Here is a 19,276-nt window from a genome sequence, read left to right on the forward strand (position 1 = left end):
GAGAGTTAGCTTGTATGGCGTGGGACCCATAGGAGTACACTTTTTACCAAAATAGAGAACCCCACAAATTAGTATATGATCCCAACGAGAGTGGGATCCTCATAGCTGAATTCTCACTTAAATATATAGAATTTGCCAATGTCTACTGGGTCTACAATTGGGTCCAATTTGTATTAAATTTTATGTTTGAGCTTTACCTTCCTTAAAGTCCAAGCCCATTGGTTCTAAGTGAATTGTGAATCACGTAAACAGGCCTAATAAATATTGGTATCACAATCTTTTTTCCATTAATACCCAACACTGAGAATGACAGAATAATTCTTCCCTACTTTCACAAGAGTCGGTGCTATATGTCCTACCATGATGAATCCCTAGAAAATATTGATTTCAAACCAATTTAAAATCCACTACTAGCAGATTTAGGCATCCATTATAAAAAACATTCCTAGGTTATTCACTCTACCTGGCAAAGTGCAGGATCCTATCACAATGATCACTTACCACAATCCATTAACGCTTGCTTCAACGTACGTAAGTATTGACCATAGAAGGATATCATTATAATCAAGTCTAAGGACTGTATGAAATATCTATATATTTTACCAATCATAAAGTCCAAGAATTAATTGAAAATGGTTCAATTAAACATTTCACACATCCACACCGATCCTTTGAATCTAACCCTAACAATTAAGATAGGTTACTCCTTCTCACAAGGCAGCTTAAGTGTGTCAACCTTATCAAGATAAATTGCCCAAAATTATCCATTGATTGAGAACATTTAGAATATATATAGATCATGGTTGTCCTCAATTATAGTTATGGCCATCATGATTCTAGAATGTAGATCAAGGACATTATTCCATAGAAACACACCTATCTTAACTTTTTTTTAAAGAGTATGTGTTGTTCAAATCCATAGCAACATCAAAGGGATATTATGCTTCAAATACATGTCATTTAACAAATGGGCCATATTGATAATAATAAAACAATAATTGTATTATTGTCATTCTTATCATTGAATTCATACCTCATACAACCATGGCCATAGTGTATTTTCTTGTGATGCCCAGTAAAGAATTGCCATGTCACGCCACTATACTTAAATTCAAATTCGACAGCAAAGAGACTCATTTTATCACCCTAAACCTCAAAAAGCATTAGAATTTTTGCTCTACGCATTGAAACTATAAAGCAAATACTGCATTATTCATCAATTGAACACAAAGATGATGGGAATGGCAGCTATATTAGTACTGAAACATCATAGATCTTGTTTGTGGTGTTTACAATTTATCATTTATCACTTTTAACTTAAAGAAAAAAATAGTACACATCCAACTAGGATGCCATTAAGAAGCAACAATATATAGATCCGTGAAAGATGGTAAAATTGTGTTTTTTCAATCGACCGATCAATTCAGCTTTTTAATTGGTTCAGTTATTTGCTTTTTTGTCATTTTAATGGATCTCCAAAAATATAAACAAACTTAAAGGGAGATTATAGATAAGAGGGTGATGTTTAGTACCTTTAAGATTGAACGAGAGAAGAACACAATCAGGCCAATCAACCATGGCGTTGGGCTATAAGGTGCTAGTGGTGCACTTCATTGGAGTGTGGAGGTCATCACTAGCATCTGACAAGGGGCAGCATGGTGTTGTACTGCTTTGGTAGAGAGGAGACAGAGAGTGAAAGGTCAAATGGGATGGGAAATGAAGACGAAGGTGTTCTAGTTTCATTCTAGAGAGCAAGAGGTTAGAGGATTAAAGGAGAGGAAGAATGGAGATGCATGAGTTTGGTTTCATTGTAAGAATTGGAGATGAAGAGTTTTGGCTGGAGAATAGAAGTGGCAAATGATATTTTGGATGGGAGATTGAGGTGGGAAAGACAAATAAGGTAACTGCCAAGCTGTGTGGGGTAGTTTGGGTAAGGAAATTGGGAATCTTAAGTAGAGAAGTACGAGTAGGGTGCCACTTATCACAAAAGTCAAAAAAGTATGATTAGGCCATTAAGGCATCTACGTGGGTAGGTTAGGTAGGTAAGTTAATTAAAAAGATACAATTAATAAAATATATACACAATTATATTATATATGTAAGTATATAGTATTATACATGCACCAGTTTGTTTAGTTAGCCATCATCTTACAAAGCCCACAGTGTTTGGGTGGTCCGGTGGTGATATTTGATGAAGTTGAACAAAACGAGCATTACACTTGTATCCAAGGGGATTCCAATTGTAGGGGATAACGATGGGGATGGTGTTGATTCTGGTGATGATTTGCTTCAGAATGCTTCATCTTCCTTGGCGGAGAATGATTGCACAATTGATGTTGAGAATTTCACCAGCTCTATAAATGGTTTTAATGTTGTTTCCATCTTAGCCTTAATTGAGATTTTTGTTTGGGGTAGTGTTTATTATTGTGGGAACATGAAATTACACTCCTTTTGGCAACTATTATTGAGGCCTTTGTGGAATAGAGGGTGTCCTACTTGTCGTTTATGGTAGTGGTGTTTGTGTTGCTTGGGAGCTCCAGGAAGGTCATGGTTGGCTCAAAGAGATGGAATCGCCACTCATTTTTTATAGGAAATTGACCTTCATTTTTATATTAAAAAATCAGTTTACTTGCATTGACAGTGATTTTGTCCTCCATGGAAAAGGCATTGAATCGAAAGGTTTTGGGTTCCAAAAGGTTGGGAGAGGGAAGGTGTTAGGAAACCCTCTCTGCAAGTTGCAATAACAACCCACTATGGGAGTAATTCTGGCTCAAATTCCAACGGAGCACGAATCAATAGAATTGCTCAAATCTCCTGAAATCTGGTGAAAAAGTTCACAATTTCATCAAGAACTGATTTGAGGTGATGTTATCGGGTTTTAGGTACTGGTTTTCCTATGATCTTTGCCTCTCTACTTATTTTCGTCAATCTGAAGGAAGTTGAAAATGCAAATTTCCTAGTATTTGAGGACTCTAAGCAACCTGGAACTAAACTAAAAGCATAGAGATGGTGGAATGAGAGGCCTACCTCGCGTGTACAACTTTGAAACAAACTTTTCTGCAACGAAATAACTTCATAGAAAACTTGAGCAAGGTATAGAGATGGATTGAGTGTTTATGGTGTTGAGTTTGGAAAATAGGGGATGAGGATTGAGCTTGGCTTCAGGGATTTCGGGATTTCAAGTAGAATGGGTGTATCACAGAAGTTGAGAAACTGCCCCTTCTCTCCAAGCTCGAAATGGGCCTCTATTTATAGAGGAAAAGGGAGGGAGATGGGTTTGAAATTCGTTAAGCTACAATGTTTATGATTCAGCAGAGCTCATTCATTGAAATAGGCAAAGATTTTGAGAGAGAAGAGCCTATAGTTGACCCTTCATTCTTTGTGTAACAAATTTTCTCGAGTTTGGAAGGCTTCTTATGGATTTCATGCATCCAATGAGGGTGGGGCGTGCCATACGTTGTATTTGGGGCTGACAATGTCAAAAAAACATAAATTTAATGACTTTTAAATGGGGTTTTGCCCTTTCTTAGTTTTAAATAGAGGTTTATTTGGTATTTTAAGCTTTTTAAGCCTAATTATCTCAAATTCATCAGTCCAGACGTTTTAATGGGGTTAAGTAATGAGTTGACATCAGTCCCCATCTTCTTGAAATCCTAGGATGAGACAGCTGATGTGGAGATTCAATCTGATACGTCGAAATAGTATCTTTCTAGTTTAATAGTAAAATTGATGAGTTTTGCCATGAAATTTGGCATGTTGGGTTTTTTTAGGGTTTGTGAACATAGTGGTGAGGTCTGATTGGACAAATATGGTCAAGATGATTGAGATCTATGTCCAAAATTTTTGAATCAATAAGATTTGCTGAAATGGAATTTTTGTTTGATGAAGGGTGAAACTAGGGAATTTTGGGATGAAATTTGGTAGGTAGGCATTTTGATCATTATGAATATGATGGAAGTGATGGATCTTTGACCAAAGGTTTAGATTGACTGATTCAGTTTAGATTATGGTCTTAGCTTATGGTTTTCCAATCAATGAGAGGGCCCAAAATAGAATCTTACTTTTTCAACGATCAAATGGAGGGTTTTAGTCGTAAAATTTGATGTATTGGAGTTCTTTGGGTCTCTGAACAAGGTGACAGGGTCTGAATGGTCAAATAAGGTTTGGATGATGGAGATTTGTGATAGGTGAGCTTTTAATCAATAAGATTCGCCAAACATAATCAATACTTAATGTTGGGTCAAACAAGGGAATTTTGGGATAAATTTTGGTGGGTAGGTATGGATTGGGATTATGAGGTTGTTGGAAGGGTTTAATCATGTTAGGTATTTAAAGATCATGGGTTTTAGGTTCGATGAGTGTTGTAGTGTTATACGCGTCGAAATGGAGTTTCTAATGGATGTTTGACTAAATCTAAGAATTTAGGGTTGAAATTTTGTAAGATTGGTTGTTTAAGGATTTTATTTCACGTGATGAAGTTTGATTGGGGATCAAGTATGGTGATGTGGTATAATAAAGACCATTGAAAGGGAATCATGTAGATTTAACGGTGAATTTATGGGCATTTGGGCTAAAGTTTGGTTTCTTAGGGTTTTGACATACTTTAAAGTGACTGATGTTGGTCCGATCGAGCATCCGGAATGTAGGAGATGGGTCAAAAAATGGACTGAACAAAAATCAAATGTTAACATTGCTAAAGCTTCATTTGGGTACAAGAATCTCTGGATTGAGATTGACAGTTTTAAGAAATTATGGTTACTTAACATGTGGCTACTTGTGGAGATGGAAGATCTCCTCTTACACCTTCGTCTATTTTGAAGTGGATTCTGGAATTGTCAAGGGTAAGGGTTTACCTTGGCAATTCCTCTTCTCTAAGACCCTTTTGTTTGGTTAAGGTGGTTAGGTTCTTTTCATTTTTTTCTTGGATTTAAGTTGATTCCTTCATTGATACGGAAGTATTCATCGACTAATGTGGTCTTTATTGGAGGCTTGTTGACCTTCATTCCACGGCTTTTGTTTGACTCTCTCATGACACTTGTGCTAAGCTTCATGGTCTCTCTTTCTAGTTGGTTGGTTGTTGTATCATTGGTTTCTTGTTTGTTTATTCCTTTTGGTTTTAGTGTTGAGTTTGTTGGTTGTTTTCTTAAGTAGTGTGTCTTTGAATTTGTTTATGTGTTTTTATTGTTGTTATTGTATCTTGAGCATTTTTCAATGAAGATTGGCCTTTGGCTTTCAAAAAAAAGAAAATCATCTTATAGGTTAACTGAAAACCTATTTCTTAGAAAAAACTAAATTGAAATTGAATTGGTCAATTTCATTACCTGGTTTTTCGATTCAGTTTTCCGTTTATCATGATCACCCTTGACCTCCAAGGTCTCTTTAACTGAGTGAAGGCAATACTCAATCTTAGGTCTCTACTACAACCAGTTAGAGACATTACCAACAGGCTAATTGGCATCTTTGAATAATAAAATCAAGCTTTGAATGACAAGAAAGTACACACCATTTTGTTTTCTATGTAGTGTCCAGAAAGTCCATAATGCATTCCCTCTCTAATTTTTTATACAAGCAGGAACAAATATGAAAGATGGGTGTTTTGACGGATTCACCTGCTTGAAAACTATATATATATATATATATATATATATATATATATATATATATATATAATGAGGCATTGGGGGAAACTTCAAATTCTGGCTTCCCACTACGCCCCAACGTTTATTGAAATCAAATGCTTACCTGGAGAATTGTAAGCTGATGTGGAAGATAGCTTTATGGGGTGTTACTTGAAATGTCTATGAAACACCTAACCAAACAACAAAAACAATAAACGTTTAAAGTATGGTTTTTAATTAAATATTTATTTGAGAAACACCCCATCTATAAATGCCCACGGAACCAAACACATACTAAGTATTTTGACGCTAGGAAATATTTCTTTAATTCTACCCTATTCTCCATTCAATGCACTTTTGAAGATTTAACTCCTTTAGACAATCTCCCATGTGTCATTCAGATTTAATGAGATTTGAGGTTAATTTTATCAAGTATAACTGTTGGTGCTTGTATTGATAAGCGTCAATATTGAATGGGTCATTAGAATAACATGAATGGGCACTTGGAACATGACAATTTGTTTATTTTGTTTGAGACCAAAACCATTGTGCTCCTACTTTCCAAGAGGTTTGCTACTAGCTTAGCTTATATTCTTCCATTCTATTTATTTTTATCTTTTTCCAATTCAAATGTTAAGGATTTTTGTTGATGCTTGTTAATGTTTCATTATATATATGGTAAATTTTTGAAACAAGTAATAACAAATATCATAGATGGAGTTAATAGATTCACCTGCCGCTCGGGATGATTCAAGCTGAGTCGGGAACCTCTATGATATGAAAAACCAGAAATAAGGAATAATGAGTGTAAAAAAAAAAAGTTTCCTTTGATATTTAGACCATCTTGCCTTGTACAAACCATGTTCATCTTTGACAATAGATCAGTTTCCAATTTTTGCAATTTGTGTTAATCTTTCTATAATATAGAGTTTGAAACAATAATCCAAACAATGTAACCAATAGCACTCTCTCCCATTATTGGCATGGTGGGTTTTAAAATGGATTTCATCTTGTTAACATGTTGGGGTAAACAAGTAGGGTTTTGTGGTTAAGTTGAAAGTGAGGAAATGGAAAATACCAAGGGTCGTTAGAAACATGTAAAAGAAGATCCCCATATCATAATTTTTGAGGTTCAAGATGGGAAATGGGGATTAAGTTTCAAGGCATGACATAATAGTTCATTATTTGGGATTGCAAGACAATGGTTCAGATATGGACTCATTTTGTTTGTGTCAAGGGTGCTAAATAACTTGTTCAAATTCTGCAAAAAAAAAAAAAAAAAAAACTTATTCAAATTATATGACAAACATTAAATTTGGAGTGAATATTGCAAATTAGATCAATTTGGCATGGGATATTGCATTCTACTAAATCGAATAGAATATTTGAAATAGTTTACCTCCGGTCCTTCCCATAAACAATCAAATTTGAGTATAACCTTAATGAGACATGTTTCAATTTGTAATCTCTCAGGTTAGAATCGTGTCCTTTTAGGGCTCCACTTTCCTATCCTTGCAAAAGTAAGCGGGACAATACATCAATGGATAAGATGAAGAAGTAAGGGGACAAGAGATATCCTTGTGGGAGACCTCTATTTTGAATAACTTGTTCCTTTGGTTCGGTATATATTGATGATCGCAAAATAGGTAGAGATGCAAATTATAACTAGATTGCAAAAACCACTCAATTATGTCATACACTTTGGCTAGGTCAAGCTTCATGAGAAAACTAACTCATTGTCTTTTTTTTTTTATTGAGATCCTTCACTCCCCCTCCCTCTCCTTTCTAGGGATCGAACTAGTGAGTATCATTTAACCTAACAATAAAAGTGGGATTGATGAAAGCCTACTTAATAGGTTGCGTAACTTCATTGCCCAAAAATGACCAATTTGATTGATAGAACAAAATTGAATGTTCATTAGGGCTTGGAGTTTTAGTTTTAGGCGTAGGGAAGAGAGCATATCTTATTTCATCAGCAATTGGAATGTCAAAAAGCAATATGGCTCAATTTGGAAGGAGTACAAATGCAAATGTGTAGAGTGCAAAATCTCATATTTTGTATTATTTCATATATATTTGTACTATATATATTTGCATTTGTATCAAGGCTCGGTTTGGAAAGAGTATAAATGCAAATACATACAAAATATAAGGTTTTGCATTCTAATTATTTGCATTTGTACTCCTTCTAAACTAAGCCTAAGGCTCGGTTTTGAAAAGTACAAATAAAAAAATGTACAGTACAAAATCTTATATTTTATATTATTTTTTATGTATTTGCACCATACATATTTGTATTTGTACTCCTTCCAAAACAAAATAATCGAAGAGTCTCATCTATCTGCTTTTACCGTTTCAAATTCTTGCTTCCCCCAACAGTTCGCCGCTTTCTTAAACGTGGATCTGACCTAGCAATGATGTGCCTGCCAATGTGGTTTATCAGAAGAGGAAATTCAAACTGTGGTTCATTTTTAATCTGCAAGGTGTTTACAATAAAATCTCTTGTTATTTTTATTTTTCTATGAATAAGAACTTTCATTAACCAGAAAAACTAGATACAACTACATGAGTTATGAGAAATTACAGACATACATTTTTTGATATGCAAACTAGTGAACCTGTCTTTGTATGTTTTAAACTCTACAACCTTTTAACTTCAGAAGTCTATCTAATTTAAAATACGGTACTACCTCGTAGAAGGCCAGAGGAAAATGTTGGCATCCAATAGAATAGTTTTAGATGAACCGATCAAAGACTCCAGGATAGGTGAGTTGGTACGTATAATTATGTAAGGTACCAAGTTTTCATATCAAGCTATTCTTACATCTTAATTATAAATATTGCTATATTAATTTCTTCTACTTTACCTTAATTTCTAGTAGTAAATCCTTTTTTATCTTAAAATGATTTTTCTCCTTGTCTTTGACTAAACATGAAACTATTACATTTATGTGGCACCCAAATGATCAAAAAAATGTGTGAAGCAAATCCGGGCCAAGTGGTAGCACAAATGTAGCATCAAATGCAAAATTAGAGAAAGAGAATGAGATAATGTAGCATTCATACCATGACAAATGCACCATAAAACAATATTGAAAATCCAAATATGAGGTATTCATAAGTATAAGTAGCACAAGATGTGATGACTGCTAGTAAATATGGTGAAGTGGATCTCATTGACTTTGATAGATACAAATAGCATAAGATGTCAAAGACAATTTGCATTTAAGGGCTTGTTTGTTTCCTCTTAACTTTTATCTCTTAATGAATAATCTTTTAAATTTAAGAGAAAAATGGTTGTTCGTTTCCTCTTATCTTTTAAAGTACAATAATACAATTTTTTATTTTTTTAATGATACCCAGAAAAATACAAACAAAAACTCTCATATATAAAGTCAAAATGGATATTTGACCATTTTCATAATTCATAACAATATTCCATGCATTTAAAGTTCAGAAAAAATAAAAGTTCACCAATACCAATATAATATACCTCTTAATGTAATTATTGCACTTTCAGATGTCATACTTCAGAGCAAACAAACATGCCCTAAGTTAGATTTACAACAATGCCAGACTACGGTATTCCCATAAAATCGTTCCCTATCACTCCCTAAATGAAGAGTCTATTTGAATAAGCAATTCATCTGTTGCGGCCTCTAAGGATTCATCTATAAAATCATTTGCCATTGCATTAACTGATTTTTGCACACATATATAAAATAGCTCATTTCTCTCACTAGCCACATGTCTATTTGTTGTCTTGCCCATATTGATAATGGCCATGTTGCCTTGTTTTTGTCAATCAACCAGCTACATGATGGCTCAACATTCAATATAGTATTGTTATTTTATTTATTTTTGATAAATAATAGAATTTCATTAAGTGGAAGCAAATAAAGAGTACCAAGTCCACCACCACATTTGCCCAAATCGACCACACCAAACTAGCAAAGAAAAGTACAGAAAAATAAAAAATAAAAATAAAAACAGGGAAGATTACAAATTAACTCCCAAGTCTTAGTCCGGGACAACCCCGGACAAAAAGTTCTTTGACAGCCCCAACCTTATCTAAAGCATCATATAAGGGATTACTAACGTTACTCCCCTGAGAACCCAGTTGAACAAGTTTTTTTTATTTATTTTTTTTAATTTATCAACTTGAGGCGTTACTCCTCCGAAGGGATTACTAACGTTGGAACTTGGATAAAGGAACCCACCAATGGAATTATTGATGCTTTAAACTTTAAATCCATTGTAAATAAGCCCACCCAATATCAATGTTCAGTTGTAAGTAATTTACATACGGTTGGATATTAATTTAACACTTTCAAAACCTACACGAGTGATTTTGACCATTAGATTTGATTTTCATAGAATATTCATTGTTGGATCTCAGAAATAACTATTATAGACAAGCATGAATAATATGGATCATTAGATCGATGGAACTTACTTTATATGATGGAATGGTTAGGCCAAGTGTCATTCCATAATGGAACTTGCTTCCACCAGAATCTATTTTGTCTTCTTTTCTCCACACTTTCCTTTAAGCCAAACATAGCATAAGGGAGTTTGATATGGTGAGGACGACAAAGGAGTACTGTGGACTGAAGGAGTTCCAAATGGAGGCGACCACGTCGGCCAAGCTGTCAGTGTAGAGGGAAAACGAGACTGTAAGTACGAAATTGACAAGAGGATCGAAGGAGTCCGAAGCCGTGGTGGGTAGGAATGGGAACGGGGTGGGTTCGAGGCGAGGAGTACATTTCCCATTCCTGACTCTGGAAGGCCCCACTGAAGACCTGAATCCCTGAAACTAAGAGAGAGAGAGAGAGAGAGAGGAACGTTGGGACTTGGGAGAGTTTATGTCGATGATGATTGATGAGAGAGAATCCAAATGGTGACAGCGACGACGACGGTTGGCGATGAAGATGATGTCTCTTCCTTAGTTCTCTGGCCTCTCCTCTGTTTGATGTCCGATGGGCGAGTGGGCAGTGGCAATAGTCAGCAATGGCGGTTGGTGATCGACGAATAGACGATGAAGACAAAGCTAGGGTTTACTGATTTCGTGGTTCAATCGCCTCTCTTGAGTCTTCTTTGTTGAAGACAAAAGAATGAAGACTAGTAATTGGTTTAGCCGAGGGTTAAGTGTTTTCCAACTTTTCTTTATCTATTCGAATTATGTTTTAGACTTTTAGTTTTTATTGTTTTATAAATAAATTAATAATTATTATAATTATATAATATATAATATTAATCGGGGATGGGTCGCGGGGGGATTGCATTCCCCGACCCTGACCCCACCAAGGTACCTCCAATGAATGGGATTGGGGAGCCCAGGTACCTGTCTGGGATGGTGAAAATTGCCACCCCTAATAGTGGGAACGAAACTAGTAAACGAGTTCTCGGTGAAAAGGCTCTTGGAAACGATGGTAAGCGAGTGCAGAGAGAGGGAGTGCAAAAGAGTGGGATCTCAATGAAGGTGGCGACACATTGCTTTTGCTGAAGAATAAGACTTTGCTAGAGAAGTTCTAACGTTATAGGGGTATGGTGCTTGGTTGGGCGACCAGTTCTAATTGTTTATTTCTCACTCTCATTACAGAGGTTTCTTATTTTCTCACCCCAGTCGCACAAACCAAACATACTGTAGATACGTCACACGTCAGGTTCCTTTATCGTGCGCCGTCCGTTTTTCACTAATGTAAGCGAGCATAGGGTTTTGAAAGCTAGGGGTTTACCATAGTCTCTTTCTCTTTCCACAGCCCGCTCAAATTGCAGGCATTTCGCGCTCTTTTTCTCCTAGCACCACCATTTCAGTCTCTGGTTGTCTTATTCGGCCTGTTAAAGAAGAAGAGAAAGAAAATAGTGAAAAATGGTTTCTCCGAGGCAACTATTATTCACCATCGAGTCTGCATTACTCGGCCCTTCTCCTCCAACACCTGCTCAGAGAATCGAGCTAATGCACGTCATTCGTAAATCTCTACCGTCTCTCCAATCACTCCTCTCTTATCCAGTACGTGTTCCATACAAGTTGTCAGAATTTATAATTTTTGATGTTCTTTATCAGTTCCATTAAGCTGTCTATGTATTGATTTTCAGCATCCAAAAGCGTCGGACCGGTCACAGGTCCAGTCAAAGGAAGTCAGACTTCCTGATTCGTCCCCAATCTCTCTTGACGATCAGGACGTTCAGATTGTGAGTTTATCTGCATCTACTTATGCATTTACAAAACCAGATTTTTAGTTTACTCTTTTCAATTATGGGGTTTAATTTCATGCCTGAGTTATACGGCTTTGGTTCAAGTGTATCACTGAAGCGACACTTCGTATAAAAAATATATCATTTTACCCGGGGAGTTCAATGCCATCATTTTGTTGAAACATCATTCAGTTGTCCTTAAAATAGTATAACTACGGAAAGGCGGCACATAAGGTGGGCATCAAACAAAAATCATGTGGTCCATCACAAAGTTGTAGGAACGCTTAGCTATACAATTCTCCTCTGCACATAATAATTAGCTTTACATGCCATCGTTTTATTTCCACTTTGACTAAGCATGGCAATATCCCTATCTCCAGTTGGACTACTATAAGCCAAAACTATGTTTCCTTCCCTATTCAGAGACATGAACCTTAACACCTAAGGAACATTGGTTGCCCATGGAACTGCTATCAAATCTCAATCACTGCTTCATGCTAAATGATTCATCAGGGAACACTATCCTCCTGTGAAGGGGATAAGAAAACAATAGGATAGGGCAGCCCAGTGCACGAGGTTCTCGCCAATGCAGGGTCTGGGGAGGGACAGATGTACCGTGGTCACCCAGGTCGCATTGGAGCAACCCAACCGTTATGCCAAGGTCCACCCTCATAAGAAGACAATAGGATCACAAATAGATTTCAACCAGTCATCTTTCAGCCAATTCCTCTAAGTTCTTGTCATGCCTCAGCCCAAGAAGCAGCCAGGAAATTACTCTTTCACAAATGATATATTCAGTGATTTAAAAGGCACGCCTCTAGGTGCACAGGCGGGGTGCATTTTAGGTTATGCACCTCACCTAGGTCCTAGGTGCAGCACTTTCAAAAGGCGCATGCCTAGTGTGCCTTGCACTTCAGCCCAGGTGTGAGAACCACCTATTTGCTGATGTTGTTCATTCATTCACCCTAATAAAATATATTTTTAAAAGGCAACTAAAATTATAAAATCATTATTTTTGTGTGAGAATTAAGAATTTAAGACCCTAACATGGACTCGTTTGGGCTTTCTTTGAGGGGTTCGTAGAAACAAGAATGCAGTATGTTTTACATCACATTAGCTACTTGAAGTAATGCAGTTGACGAAAAAAATAGATTGTGGGTTTTACATGCTTGAAAATGTTTTATATGTTTGATTTTATTTTAAAATTTCATTCGAATACACTCTACATGTTATGCTTATGTATTTTAATTTTAGATAATAGGGTTTTTAAAATATTTATTTTTAAATGAGTTTATATTTTTATTAATATTATGTTTAATATTTTTTGATTTTTTGCAATTTTTTTTGAATTCTTGGCATTTTTTTTTTGTATTTTTGGGCCTTGCTTCAAAAAGGCGCGTGCCTTGCCTTGCGCCTCAGGTGCAAATATATTGATGGGAATATTTATTCTGGAAAGTTTTTCTATTCCTTTCCACTCATAGACTCTAGATGGATCCACTTGCCATACTCGTCCAAAATATCTATTGATAGTTCTAAACCAGGTGTAGCATCTCTAAATACAGTAAGGAGGATAAAATAACCGTTCTTGGTCCATCTCAATTTAATTCTATTTACAACTTTCTCTTCAATTACTCTCTTATTATGGATTATTGAACAAGGGCAGTTAAATGGTTGCTTTGAAGCATCTCTTGGTCAGCTATCTTAACTGTACCCTTGTTCTTCTTCTTAATGATACTAACTTGCATACTACATACTTAAACCTAATTTTTTCACATATTGAAAACTTTTAATTTCTGAATAATTTTTAATAGTTTGAGCTTTCATTTAACCACATTTTTAGTCTCTTCAATCAATGTTATGCTGTGTCAACAACACATCCCATGGGACCTGATTTAGTAAATGCCTTATCAGCTGAACATTTTTTTTAATGAATGAGCGAAGAGATTTATTAATCAGAACAGGTAAGAGTTACAAGCATCCCAAGGAGAGGCACAAGGTGCAACCTCTCCTAAGAAACTAAATACAGCTTTCCAAACTCAATTAGAACAATTCAAAAAGTAGCCCAATCAATTGAACACTAAGCAAACCAAATGGATCAAGTCTTGACCTTGGTGTGACATATATGAGAAGGTACTCTCTTGTCTTTCCTTTGCATGTTATCATTCTGGTTGCTGATATATATATATATATATATATTAATCAGATTCTTTTGTTTCCAAAGGCCTAACCTGTTATCTCCTCATGGTCCGCGTCATCTGCTTTTCCCTCCTTGTCATGAAACCATATTGGTTTTCTGATATGATTGTGTTTAGTTGTAGGCATCATTTAATGACTTTCTGTCAAAGTTTCATAACTATGGCACATAATTAGGTAATCTATGTACATCACATTTATCCCATTGATTTAAAAGGCATGCCTAGGCACATAGGTGAGGCGCATTTTAGGGTAGGCGCCTTGCCCAGGTCCTAGGTGCAGCACTTTCAAAGGGTGCATGCTTGATGCGCCTTGGCCTAGGCGTGCGCCTTTTGAAAATTTGTATGCTTTTTTGCTTTTTTTTTTTGAACATAGTGGTTGGGGATGCTAATGTTGTTCATTCATTCATCTTAATAACATATCTTCTTAAAAGGCAATTAAAATTATAAAATCATTATTTTTGTGTGAGAATTAAGAATTTAAGACTATAACCCTAACATGGACTTGTTTGGGCTTGCCTCGAGGAGCGTGGCACAAAGGCTACTTGTAGAATCAGGAATGTAATATGTTTTACAACATTAGCTACTTGAGTTAATGCAATTGAGGAAAAAAAGAGATTGTGGGCTTTACATGCTTGAAAATGTTTTATATGTTTTATTTTATTTTTATATTTTCATTTAAATATGCTTTACATGCTATGTTTATGTATTTTAATTTTAGATAATAGGTTTTTTAAACCATTAATTTTATAATTTAAGTTTATATTTCTTATTAATATTATTTTAATAATTTTTGTTTTTTTTTGAAATTTCTGACATTCTTTTTTTATTTTTAGCAATTTTTTTTGTATCTTTGCACCTTGCTTCAAAAAGGTGCACACATCGCCTTACGCATTGCGCCTCGGGTGCAAATTGGCCCTTGAGCTTTTAAATCATTGATTTATCCAATGCCTTTTCACCATTCATTTGGTATTTTTTTTTTTTTAATTTTGTTTTCAAAGGGCCTACATTTATCTCCTTAGGGGTCATATCATTTGATTTTACCTCCTTGGCATGAAGCTATATTTGTTTTCTGAAATACTTGCTTTAAGTTGTGGCTGTTTCTTAATGATTTTCTATCAAATTTGCATAACTATGGTGTCTAAACTTGATTCTTCTATAATTAGGCAATCTTTGTATATCACATTTATCCAACACTTTTTGCCATTCATTTGGTATTTTCCTTCTCATTATCTTATTAATAGCATTTTAGATCGGAATCCCATTTTGGAGAGATTTGCAAGGAAATTAGTAGTGTGGGAAAACAATTGCCTTTTGTTGGGGGTAGGGTAACTTTATCAAGTTGACTTTATCCAACCTGCATTTGTATTACCTCTCAGTCTTCCGTATCCTGAGGGCAATAGCTGACAAGTTGGAGAAAATTATGAGGAATTTCTTATGGGAACCGGGTGAGAGGAAATTGAGAAGTGGTAAATAGAAGGAAAGAATTTGGGGATTAGGTATTGGAAATTTGAATGATAAGAATATAGCTTTGTTGGGGAATTGATTCTGGAGGTTGCCCATTGAGAAGGAAAGATTGTGGAATAAAGTGATTACTAGCATACATTGGCTCTTGGCAAATTAGTGGGATGCTGGCCTATCTACAAGGGTCTCTAAAGCTTCTTTTTGGAAGTTAATTGCTAAAATCTTTTGATAAAAAATTGCTAAAATCCTTCCAATCTTTCTAACTGGCATTAAGTATGATGTTTATGCTGGTACCTTTGTGGGGTTTTAGAATACCCATGGCTGGGAGAGACTCCTTTGAAAGGTGACTTTCCTGTTTGTTTTTAGTTATCTTCTTTGAATGGGGAATAAGTCTCTAAGTTTGTGGTTCCCTCTCTTTGTGGGATTGGCTTTGACTGGGAGTCTGGGACATGGGATTTAGAAGGGATATTCGTGACTCAGAACTTTTTATTATCACTATTTTGCTGCTTTTGTTAGACTTTGTATTCTTGGACCCTTCAAGCCCTGATAATAGAACTTGGTCTTTTGCTCCAAGTTCTTTTTCTTGTGCTTCTTTTTTTTTTCCTGTGCGTTCAGTTCCCACTGTACTCATTTGTAGCCTTGTTCTTGTTAAAGAAATTTGGTGTTGGCCAATTCCTCCCAATATTGGGGCTTTTTGTTGGGAGGTTTTCCATGGTAAGACTAACACTTTTGATACTCTCCAAAAAAGGCCTTCTTGGGAATGGTTATTTTCTTTGTTTGGGTGTAGATAGGAAATTCCAACCAACAAGGCTGAAATGCTTGCCCCTTCAACCTTCAAATGGCCAAATAAAAGAGGAAAGGTAATGTGGAGAGCAACAAAGGCAGCAACAGTTTTGGATGATTTGGGAGGAAGGAAATGCAAGGATTTTTGAGGACAAAGGAAGAACAAGAGAAGTAGTTATAGAATGAATTACAATTAGAGTGGCACATTGGATCAAAATGGAGGACTTTTTCTCACCTTTCTTTTTTTCTACAGATGACATTTTTAGGAATTGGAGGGAAGTGGCAGCTTCTTGTAGTAGCAAAGAATCAGTTTCTGAATATTGGCCACCTCCTGAAGAAGGTTATATCAAGTTAAACTTTGATGGGAGCAGCAGCCAGCAGGGGAAATCCATGGCCTTCTGGAGTGGGAGTGTTAACTGTTAAGGGATGGAGGAGGGAGGGTATGAGCAATGTACTTGGGGCCAATTGGAGAAGGAGACTTCTAAGAGCAGAAGTTGTGGTGGCATTGATTGGAGTAGAAAGGTCAGCCCAGTGCATGAGGCTCCTGCCAATGCGGGGTCTGGGAGGGACAAATGTATGTGGCCTTACCCTGTACATACAGTCTGTTTCCAAGATTTAAACCCTTGTCACCCAGGTTGCGGTGGAGCAACCCAACTGTTGTGCCAAGGCCCACCCTCGTTGATTGGAGTACAAAATGCCAAAGAATTAAAACATCAATAGATTGATTATAGAGGGTGACTCAAAGAAGATGGTAGGGTGGCTACAAAACAGGAAGGAAACATTATGGACCTACGGGAATGAGATGAAAAAGTTTTAAGTGCTTATTGAGGGGCATGCAAGTACAGGTTCAATTGGTGTGCAGATCAGCTAACAAAATCACCGATACTTTAGCTAAACAAGGGGCACTTAGAAATCAAATATTTTTGGCGGTCCTGTAAGTTGAAACTTGAATAGAAGAGGGGGGAGATAATTTCTATGCTCTCAACACTTCGTATTTTTCTTTGTATATTTCTTGTATATATGGATTAACTTTAATGGATGAATGAGTTTCATTGCCTATCAAAAAAAAAAAAAAAAGAAAAGTCTTATTAATAGCTTTGGTCAACCATTGTACAACTGAGATTTTTGTTTTCCATTTTCTTTTTAATTTCCCCTTAAGTTATATAATAAATTGGATTTTTCAGCCCGAGGAAGCTGAGGTGATGGCCTCAATTGGAAAGAAACTAACTGTATTGGCTATTCCATTGACCCATTATTATGAACTAACCACTTCTTTTTGTTTTTTTATAGATATTTCCTTTTGGTGTTTTTATTTGATTTTTATGAAAGGTTTAATCTCTGAAGCCTAGCCATGCCCTTTGTTTTACTGGATCCTGCTATTGTATAATTCCTTTCTTGTTTACTTAAGGCTTCTGCAATCGATTGTCTTTTATGCGTTGGAATCTCAATTATTTTTAGTACACTAAGTCTATTTTGTTTCCTTAAAGTTTGTATTAATATTTTAACAATGGGACCGGCTTTTATCTCTTTACTGATCCTTATTAGAAGAAAAAAATCTTTTATATCTCAATCAATCCTTTATTTTAATTTCAAGTTGATAGTTTGTTTTCTTTCTGCCTTATTTTTTATCTTTATATTTTTTTGTTTGCTAAAAATGATTTGGTACTTGTCACGATGCTTGAACCCAGGCTTTGAAGTTGAGTGATGATCTCCATCTAAATGAAGTAGATTGTGTCCGCTTGCTTGTTTCTGCCAATCAAGAGGTAATATACGTGCATACATTGTCCATTCTAATTTGTCAGTTTATTTATTTTTCTTTATTTCTTCCAAATCTTTGTATTTCCTATTGATATCGTTTCAACTTCAGTGGGGCTTACTAGGACGAGAGCCATTGGAAATTTTGCGTCTTGCAGCAGGGCTGTGGTATACCGAGAGAAGAGATTTATTAACAGCACTATACACTCTACTTAGGGTAATGCTCATCCCCTCTTGGACCCCTCCTTTTGTTGTTGCTTGTTCATTATGGCTTAGAATAAGTATTTTGTTGGTGCCTTGTAGGCTGTTGTTCTCGACCAGGGACTTGAAGCTGATCTTGTGGCTGACATTCAGAAGTATCTTGAAGATCTTATCAGTGCTGGGCTTAGACAACGGTTGGTTTCTCTCATAAAGGTTTGGACCTTTGCATACTAGTTTTCTTTTCTTTTCTTTTCTGGAAGGCTGTGATCGATAATTATTAGGATTTTCAAGCATTCATGACAGTCCAAGACACTTGATGATACTCCTACATTTTTTTTTTGTATTTTTGTACAATATTTAACATATTTTTGATCAGTTGGAATGTTTGGCGTTTGATGATGTGAATAAGAATATTGAGCATAATTGGAGGAACAAGAAATTATGGATTGTGTTTTTACCGGACTTATACATTAGCTACTAACTTTGGATCTATTTAGACATTTCTCCTTTGATGATATTTGGAAGAACTGGTTATCAATGGCTTCTAGTTCAGTACAGGAGACAAAAACAAGGTTGTTATGGGTACCTTTTTTTTTTTGATCAATAACAGTAAAACTTTATTAAAGATGTGAAAATTTAAGAAGATTTAGTTACAACAGGGGAGGTACAAAGACTTAACTCCCCTACAACAGAATACAAAGACAGAAGTTCAAAAATTAGCCCAGAAAATAGCCTCCCTATTCACCCCCTGCTCGGCCAGCCCATCTGCAAGTGAGTTAGCAGACCTCTTTACCCAGCTATAGTGTATCTCAATGTCTCTGCCCACCCAACACAATTTTTTCTTTTCATTGTTATATCTCCACAAGCCACTGTCCTCTTCCTTCAGCCAGCTAATCACCACCTTCGAGTCACCTTCCAAGACCAAGCGTCTGATATTTAGTTCCCTTGCTCTTTGAATTCCTTCCAGAGCTGCAAGGATCTCAGCCCTGAGAGAGTCTCCTTCCCCAATGGGGCCTGAGAACAAAGCAATAATAACCCCCTCCTCATTCTTGAATACTCCCCCAA

The 19,276-nt window shown here is 36.0% G+C and overlaps 1 protein-coding gene and 1 long non-coding RNA gene across 3 annotated transcripts in view; one reads left to right on the plus strand and one right to left on the minus strand.

Annotated features, from left to right (window-relative positions):
• Window positions 1-860: 860 nt before the first annotated feature.
• On the minus strand, window positions 861-1,855 carry LOC148842926 (uncharacterized). Its single transcript, XR_016102991.1, has 2 exons — window positions 1,533-1,855; window positions 861-1,146 (listed from the first exon to the last, which is right to left on the minus strand). It is a non-coding gene; the product is annotated as an uncharacterized LOC148842926 (long non-coding RNA).
• A 9,331-nt stretch (window positions 1,856-11,186) lies between these two features.
• Window positions 11,187-19,276, plus strand: part of EMB3142 (nuclear pore complex protein (DUF3414)) — an 80,074-nt gene continuing 71,984 nt past the window's right edge. For both annotated transcript variants that reach the window (XR_016103816.1, XM_088959874.1), the window contains exons 1-5: window positions 11,187-11,631; window positions 11,718-11,813; window positions 17,944-18,018; window positions 18,123-18,227; window positions 18,314-18,424. Coding sequence is in view for 1 of the 2 variants with exons in the window: in XM_088959874.1 (XP_088816000.1) it covers window positions 11,491-11,631; window positions 11,718-11,813; window positions 17,944-18,018; window positions 18,123-18,227; window positions 18,314-18,424 (528 nt within the window). In the remaining variant the exon portion in view is untranslated. The remainder of the gene's footprint in view (window positions 11,632-11,717; window positions 11,814-17,943; window positions 18,019-18,122; window positions 18,228-18,313; window positions 18,425-19,276) is intronic.

Source organism: Nelumbo lutea, chromosome 8 (assembly GCF_056320005.1).
Source record: "Nelumbo lutea isolate HS-2025 chromosome 8, American lotus-T2T, whole genome shotgun sequence".
Taxonomy (NCBI): domain Eukaryota; kingdom Viridiplantae; phylum Streptophyta; class Magnoliopsida; order Proteales; family Nelumbonaceae; genus Nelumbo; species Nelumbo lutea.